The sequence below is a fragment of the Stigmatopora argus genome, chromosome 4, assembly GCF_051989625.1.
Source record: "Stigmatopora argus isolate UIUO_Sarg chromosome 4, RoL_Sarg_1.0, whole genome shotgun sequence".
Lineage (NCBI taxonomy): Eukaryota > Metazoa > Chordata > Actinopteri > Syngnathiformes > Syngnathidae > Stigmatopora > Stigmatopora argus.
In genome coordinates, this window is record NC_135390.1 from 5271559 (window position 1) to 5280196 (window position 8638).

Below are 8638 nucleotides of genomic sequence, written 5' to 3' on the forward strand. Positions count from 1 at the left end.
CCATACTCAACTTGAGTTCTGCACCTACTAATTATACTACTTATCTATTATGTTGACCACTTATGTATCTATCACTATTTAGTGATTATTTATTTAGCATTACCATATATTGATTATCTTTGTGTTTGTTTGGTTATTTGTTGTCCATAGACTGGTGTGCTCTCGCTCTACTGACATCACTTGGACTACTTATTTATTTGTTTATTTCTTATTTATTGATTATTTATTTGTCTGTTTGTTGTTGTTATTTATGCAGAACGTGGTGAAAGCTTTAAATCTCATTATACCTGTATAATGACAATAAAAGCATTCAATTCAGTTCAGTTCAAATCTACCACGTGATCACCACGTTACCTTGGCAACACTGGTTTGCTGTTGACGGCGGCCATTAGCGACTATAGATTCCCTGGCGTCATATAAAGGAGGTGAATGTCCGTGTTCTTTTTTTCTTCCTATTTTATATCACCCGTTATACAGTCTCATTTGCAATGTTTATTATTTAAGTCGTTTCTCACTAACAACCGGAAAAGTGACGTCAGTTTGTTGCCAAACCCGTGCCGACGTCAATAGTCCGTCATATTTCGGCTTTTGTTTACTTTTTTTAAAATCTTCAATGGGGTGTTGTTCATGGTAAAGAAATACTATATTTCAGCTACCCAAAATGTAAAACTATAATGCATATTTCTTCGCCGGTTGGCCAAGCGAAATCACGTGGTAGGTTTTTTTTCTTTTACTTTATTCTGAAGAACCACGACCAAAAACAATAATGTGACAAATAATAATGTTGTTCTCATTCTCATGTCATTTTCTGAACCGCTTTATCCTCACTAGGGTCGCGGGGGGTGCTGGAGCCTATCCCAGCTGACTTCGGGCCAGAGGTGGGGGACACCCTGAATTAGTGGCCAGCCAATCGCAGGGCACATGCAAAGAAACAACCATTCACACTCATATCTAGGGGAAATTTAGAGTGTCCAATCAGCCTACCATGCACGTATTTTGAATGTGGGAGGAAACCAGAGTACCTGGAGAAAAGCCATGCAGGCCCGGGGAGAACATGCAAAATCCACACAGGTGGGCCAACCTTTGTAGCACTACCTTTTGCTGCAATTACAGCTACAAATTGCTCAGGGTATGTTTGTATAAGTTTTTCATGGTCTTGTTTTTTTTCATTAGTGCCTGTATGTCTTCGTTTAACCATGGAAGGTGATTGTTTACGGATGGTTTTGTTTTATTTTTTCTTGTGAATGTAAATATTGTGTCTTGGATAATGGTCATGAAAGTATTGCAACTATCATTACTATGTTTATGGTAGAGATAATCGTCCCAATTGATATTGTTTAACGCCTGTGTATGATTTGGCATCTCCCTTTTTGGTGCTCTCATCTGCTCTGATATTTCTTTTGAGCGCATGAGTATCTATATTAGGAAGCTTTGTCCTAAGCCACCTGATGGTGCAGAGATTCACTTGCCTGACTTTGTTGCGGGCAGGCGTAGGCTCAATTCTCGCTGCTGGCGGTATGATTGTGAGTGCCAATGGTTGTTTGTCGCTATGTGTACCCTATGACTGACTGGCGACCAGTCAAGGGTGTAATCTGCCTTTTGCTCAAAGTTGGCTGGGATAGGCTCCAGCAACATCCCGCAACCCTTTCGAGGATGCGAGGTATGGAAGATGAACAAATTTATAGTTGTCCTTCTCACTGTATAACAGAATCCTTCAGATGTATCTGCCACGCGCCCAGAGTCTCAGATTGGCAGCTGCCGTGGAGGAGTGTTCAGACCAGCTAGACATTCTGGAACACACCCTTACCATCCAAATCTACAAAAAATGTAGTACTGAAAAGGCACAGGTGAGTTTGCTTGATAATTCATTTGGCAGTAGTCATGTATCCTTAATGATGTGATGGTCGTGTATTTGATTCTGTATTTTTTGGTGTTTGATGCTTTAGGCCAGAGTGAAAAAGGTGAAACGAGATTGGTGAGTTCTGACAATTTTGATGCTCATTTACATCAATTTTAGGATTTAATCTCCAAAACTATGCGATGTGCTTGGTGTTTCTTTTTAGTCACTACATCTCACAACACATCTCCAAGTTACAGACTGAGCTCGAGGAGAAAATGAGCTTCAACTGTCTGCTGCAGGTAGTTGATGGACAGGAAAGGGAGAAGACTGCTGAGAGCAGCAAAAGGTCATTTTTGAAATGATGTCCCACTTTAGGGTGACTTTTGTCAATATATATGAACTTATTGGCTGCTATTGATGGCAATAGACATATCCATGTACAGTATTTTCTCGCATATAAGCTGTATTTGTAACTAAAAAAAATGACGACTGAATCAAGGGTACGGCTTATATGTGCACAAGTCTTACAGCGTGGCTATATTCTTTTTTTTACCAGTAAATGTCAGCAAAGTAACATTTACTATTTGTTGGTTATTTTCTGTTTTGCAGTAAGAAAACAACCATTAGTAGATGAATTACTAAATTCCTTATAATATTGACCTTAATACAGTGGTACCTCGAGATACGAGCTTAATTCGTTCTGGGACTGAGCTCGTATGTCGATTTTCTCGTAACTCAAACGAACGTTTCCGAAACGAAATTAATTCGTTCCAACCCTCTGAAAAAAACACCCAAAACAGGATATTGGATTGGAAAAAAATGTTTTATTTGTTCTAATTCGCCATCTATTAACAAAGTATCAAATAACTAGTGGTTTAATAGTATACTAAAATGTGTTTAATAGAACTAAAATTAGATGGATTTTGCGGAGGGTAGAGAGAGAGAGGGACAGAGAGGGGGGTGAGGGGGGGACTTTTTGCACGTCAATGCGCTCGTAAGATAACAAACAAATTTAAATGAACTTGGATTACAATGCAGACACACTCAAAAATAAGTTTAATCTAACCTTACACTAAACTTAATTCTAATTTTGTTTTACATTTTTATACCTTTCTTCTCCCAGTTGGCTCTATTTGCCCCGCCTCCACCCTGAGTTTCAGATGCAACCTATCGATGGTAGTTTGCTTTTGTATTCCCTTCAAAATATTCCGAAAATTATGCACACAAATGTCCTCACAATAAGACCACTTGCCACTGAGCAGTATATATATAACTTTCGTATTAGCGATCGCCTCGCCATTCGCAATGACTAACAGGGAAAAAAAACACTGAAAAAATGCAACACTCCGCCCAGTGCTCGCAGAGACATTACAAGAGGGAGTTGCGACCAGAGATACATTAAAAGAAGGAGTTGCGACCAGAGATGCATTACTAGAGGGAGTTGCGACCAGAGATACATCACAAGAGGGAGTTGCGACCAGAGATACATTACAAGGGGGAGTTGCGACCATATATATATTACACGATGGAGTTGCGAGGAGATAGTGCCCATGATGTTCTTATGAGCAGCCTCTCGCGTCCGCTGTCTGCTCATATATCAAAATTTGTCTCGTATCTCCAGATAAATATTTGCCCGAAATTTTACTCGTATATCAAATTTCTCGTATGTCGGGCCACTTGTATGTCGAGGTACCACTGTAATGTGCTTTTGATTCATACAGTATCTCAAGAAATACCACATGCAATGATTTTTCTTAAGATTTTCCCTTCAAAGCAACACATTTGTACTCCCTATTAAAGCCATCAATATGGAGGTGAAAATTGTGAATTAGGGGTGGCTTATACGCGAGAAATTGTAAAATTCAACGATTTTAAGGGTCCGGCTTATACGCGGTGGCGGCTTATATGCGAGAAAATATGGTATTCCTCAATGTGATCATCACGTGTATGTGCTGTGTGTAAGTAATTTGTTATGTTACCACTAGAGAGGCAAAGAGGGAGATGGAGATGAGAAGGCGCTTGCTCCCAAAAGAACAAGGGACGCTTCAAGAGAAAGTCGATGAATTGAAGGTGGTGACCCAGTAGATTTAAATAACCATTGTTACAGGCTTTAAGAGCATCTGATTGATGTCCCTTTCCAACCTGGATGCATTTCTTCTAATCAGGAACTGCAAACCTTGTACGAAGAGCTCAATGATAAGCTGCATCGACTTATTAGATCAAACGCTGCAAGAAAGGACCTCGAAGACAGAAGCACTGCGCAGCAGATCCATAAAACTCAAAATGAAATGAGGGAAGCTGAAAAGCGACTCGAAGACAAAGTTGTGGTGAGTGCAACAGGCCATCATAATTAGCATATTTTCATTCCAAGAAAATAGTGTTAGTGTTTACAATAGCTGGATTTCATGCCAATTGACTTGAAGGCATTCAATCGAAGGGTACGTATAGAAATACTACTCACACTCGCTTTACATACAGAGAATTAGCATGCATTGATCGGCTTTCATTCTCAATTCTTTATTTTTCTATTTTACTACAATAATTCAGGCACAAATATGAATGAATTAATTGCTATGTTTAGAGTATGTTTCCATGTGACTCCAAAGACAAAAACATTTCATTGTCTTATCAGCTTTCTCTTGCTCTCCCAGCTGCTGAATGAGCATTTTAAACTGCAAGAGCGAGTTCACGAAGAATCCAAGATTTTCCTGAAGAAACAAAATGCGGTTGGTGTTAAGAAAGCTCCAAATAATTGTTATAATGACAGCCATAGTCTTGCGGAGATCATTGATGTTCGTGTGATTATCGTCACTAACTGGCAAACATTTACACAATCAATTCTACTGATAATGTTTTGATTTTTTTTTAATCACGTGCACTGAATATAGGTGAAATAATTAATCCATCTAAATAAAAATATCGCTCCGTTAAATAAAACTGATTTGAAATAGACCAATAATGTCATCTTTTAAATGAAATGTTATTTTTAAAGAGTTTTCATTCAAATTTCAGAATTTTTTTCTGACACAAAACTGCCCAAAAGATCAAAATAGCTTTGTATGTTTCACTGTTTTAGGTAAATTGAATTTAGTGGGTTAAGGCAAAATAGTTTTTTTTTTTTACATTATTTGTAATAAATTGGTCAAAGGCCCTTGAGTCATATCACATCGTGGTAGACTTTGTAATATCGCCAAATATCATATTGTCCAAAAATCAATATTGTATCGTCATGAAACAAATGAGTGGATTGTTGGTCAAGCAAATAATGTACAGATCTAGAGCAATAAAATATCACACCCCTACATATACTGGGCGAACCAGAGTTGCGATAAATAACCCCACGCTACAAACATGTTGTGCCAACTATAGACCCATTTGATCTGAAAGGGATCAGTAATTATTGGATTTTTTTTTCTTTTTCAAACCAAATAATTATAAATATTAGCATATTTATTAAAAAAAAATCAAGTTTTATTTAATGGTTTGGCTGGGGTGGGTTTAAACTCCGAAGAAACACGAAAGTCAGCTGGGATAGGCTCCAGCACCCGTCGTGACCGTAGTGATGATAATGCGGCTCAGAAAATGAATGAATATATGTATATATTCAGGTGCGACTTATATATTGTTTTTTTGTTGTTGTTATTACACATTTTTATACCTTGTGCGATTTACACTCTGTATGGACTTATAGTCCTAAAAATGCTATACAGTAATCCCTTGATTATCGTGGTTAATGTAGACCAGACATGGCCGCGATAAACAAAAAACGCAAAGTAGGGTCACCCCTATTTAAAAAATAAAATATTAAATATTTTTTTTTTTTTAACTTCAGTGTTGAGTCCTAGTAGCAAGCGGAGGACAGGGGAGTGTCTTCCGCTTGCGAGTTTCATCGTGGATTTTCACATTTTTATGAACTTTAAAAACTATATATATATATATATATATATATATATATATATATATATATATATATATATATATATATATATATATATATATATTACCTCAGTGCTGAGTTCTAGTAGCAAGCGGAGGACAGGGGAGTGGCTTCCGCTTGCGAGTTTCAGCATGGATTTTCACATTTTTATGAACTTACGAAAAAAATGTAACAACAAAAAAATCCCCCAGAAAAAAAACCTGATGTAGTGAAGGCCGCGATATTCGAGGGATTACTGTACTAAACCTTGGCCGATTATTGTCGTGATATAAAATGGTTATTTATAGTGATTAATCTTGCCCAGCACTGATTTGTAGTGTGTATTATCACATTCCTCTCATGGAGTAGGAGTTACAAGAGCAGCTGCGACAGTGGCAGCAGTGCACAGAGCAGAACATGCAAGATAAGGAGCAGCATCTCACTCAAACGCGCCACAAGAGAACAACAAACTTAGAAACGTTGACAACAATGCAAAAGAAGGTGAACTACCAGCAGCTCTGAATTCATTTTATGTGGAAAGCTGGACATCAATAAGATCGGATGTTTTTTTGTTTGTTTTTTCAGTACAGCGAAATGGAGGAGGTCGTGAAGGAGGAAAGGGAGGAGGAGGAGAGACAGCGCATCTTGGCGCTTAGAAATTCAGCTGCTCTCCAGGTAACAACTTTTCATTCCATTTTTCTCTTTCCGAGTTGCCGACTGCTACTCATTTAACTCATTGGCGGCAATTGACATTCATTCTTTTCGGAGTCCGGTTTCATCCCACATCTCAAAAACATGGTTGGCAGGCTGGGTGACCACTTTATAATTAATCATACCTGTCAACCTCTGCCGATAACTGCCCTTATAAATGATTATTGATTCCCCTTACAAACCCCAAAAAAACCTTACAAACACCGTACGACTCGTACGGTGTTTGTAAGGTTTTTGGGGGGTTTGTAAGGGGAATCAATAATCATTTATAAGGGCAGTTATCGGCAGAGGTTGACAGGTATGTAATTTGTCCCTTGGTATGATTGGGAGCGTGAATGGTTGTTTGTCTTAGTGTGCCCTGCGGTTGGCTGGCAACCAATTTACGGTGTTGGGAGATGAATGATTAATACGTGGAATTTAGTATTTTTATTTCATTCATTTTTATTGATTTATTAATGTGTGTGTGTAACCAATTCACCAATAATAGTCACTTCCCTAATAAAGAATTAAAGGTTTTAAGTGTCGATTTAAAAAATAAAATAAAATTACCAAAAAGTCACGCGAGTGGAGCGAGTGGTTAGCAGCTCTGGGGTCCTGGGTTCAAATCCAGGTCATGCCCAACTATGTGGAGTTTGCATGTTCTCCCGGGGCCTAGTTGTTTGTCTTCTTGTTCCCTGTGATCGGCTGCCCCCCCCCTGGCCCGGAGACAGCTGGGATTGGCTCCAGCAGCCCCCGCAACTCTAATGATGATAAAGCGGTTCATAAAATGAGATGAGATGAGAAATAGTCACTTACTCTTACGCTATACAGTAATCCCTCCAATATCGCGGTTAATGTAGACCCGACATGGCCGCGATAATCGAAAAATCGCGAAGTAGGATCACCCCTATTATGACTATCTTTTTTTCTTCTTCAGTGCTGAGTCCTAGTAGCAAGCAGAAGACAGTGGAGTGGCTTTCGCTTGCGCGTTTCAGCATTTTCACATTTTTATGAACTTAAAAAATAACAAAAAATGAATACGTATATATATACGTATATTGTAAAAATTAATAGGAGAAAAAAATCGCGAAGAAGACTATAGAGCGTTAAAAGTCTTAAGCGTCAACTTTTTTGTCCAACTGTCCTTGAAATGTCGGGCTTTTCTAATGTTTTATTATTTGAATAATTGTTGACAAAAAGTGAAACAAAACGATAACCTATAGTCCAAATGTGATGTGTTGTATTCCTTTGGGGGGGGCTTGGGTTTATTAGTTCTTTGGAAATGGTACATTCCCAATGGTCACATAGCAGAGGCAGCTTTTCCCATAAACATAAAGCAGATCTGTTCACTCTAGGTTTGTTGGAAATCTACCTCGAGAGAGTTGTCCCTTAACCTTTGATCTTTGTAGGTGCAGTCTTGGTGGAGAGGTGTCATGGTCCGTAAAGGATTTGGCATTTATCGGAAAGTAGAGCCCAAGAAAAGCAAGAAGAAGAAGGAAGGAAAAAAGAAGAAATGAGTTGTATTCAATGATTTTTGCTTTGATTTGATGTTAACAACAGAACCTCTTTCCCATTTTTGTTTGCATTTGTATATCTTTCTGATGGCGGTTTGTCCTGGGTTAACACTTCCTAAAGTTAAATTTCCAAATACTTTTTGGCATTTGTTAAAGAATCCACATTTGCAACTCAATTGACTTGTCAAAAGTTCATAAAAAATAAGAAATCAGTCAACTGAGCCCTCCCCAATAGAGCATGCATTCACTTAAAGAAGTCCTTTGTGCATATTTTTCGCAATTTAAAACACAAATTTGCCACAGTTTGTGATTCTGAAAGAATACTTTTGTTCTTTTGTTTTGTTCAGAAAACGATTGTCAACAAGGTTTCACTGGAATATTTAGAAATAATTTTAAAATGAATTTCCGTAAGCTGTGTGAAAATTAAAATTATTTCAAATTGCAGTTCCAAACTAATTCCATTTCCGTTTTTACTGCAATAATTCAATACCAATATCAACAATATCAAATTGTTATTCAGTTTTGCATTTCAACAATTCAACGCCTACAGCATTAATAAATGCACTGGAATGGAATGGGTCTCTGACCCAAAATGGCCGTCATCCGGTACGTTTGTTGCAATAGCAGTTTTAGGTGTACGATATATTTTGGTGTCAAACCAGCATATCTGTGGGAGGA

At 38.0% G+C, this 8638-nt stretch overlaps 1 protein-coding gene across 3 annotated transcripts; it reads left to right on the plus strand.

The window, feature by feature from the left end:
- The first annotated feature begins 364 nt into the window (after positions 1–364).
- On the plus strand, positions 365–8172 carry LOC144073416 (dynein regulatory complex protein 9-like). Of its 3 annotated transcripts, none has more exons than XM_077599197.1 (10): positions 365–425; positions 1709–1847; positions 1947–1975; positions 2064–2186; positions 3826–3910; positions 4006–4167; positions 4492–4566; positions 6126–6257; positions 6342–6431; positions 7856–8172. In XM_077599197.1, exons 2-10 carry the CDS (start codon positions 1719–1721, stop codon positions 7961–7963), a joined length of 933 nt encoding a protein of 310 aa, XP_077455323.1. In that variant the 5' UTR covers positions 365–425; positions 1709–1718; the 3' UTR covers positions 7964–8172. The 3 variants fall into 3 exon arrangements, with proteins under 3 accessions (XP_077455323.1, XP_077455324.1, XP_077455326.1); XM_077599198.1 differs by lacking the exon at positions 365–425 and adding an exon at positions 524–714; XM_077599200.1 differs by lacking the exon at positions 365–425 and adding an exon at positions 1070–1129.
- Positions 8173–8638: the final 466 nt, after the last annotated feature.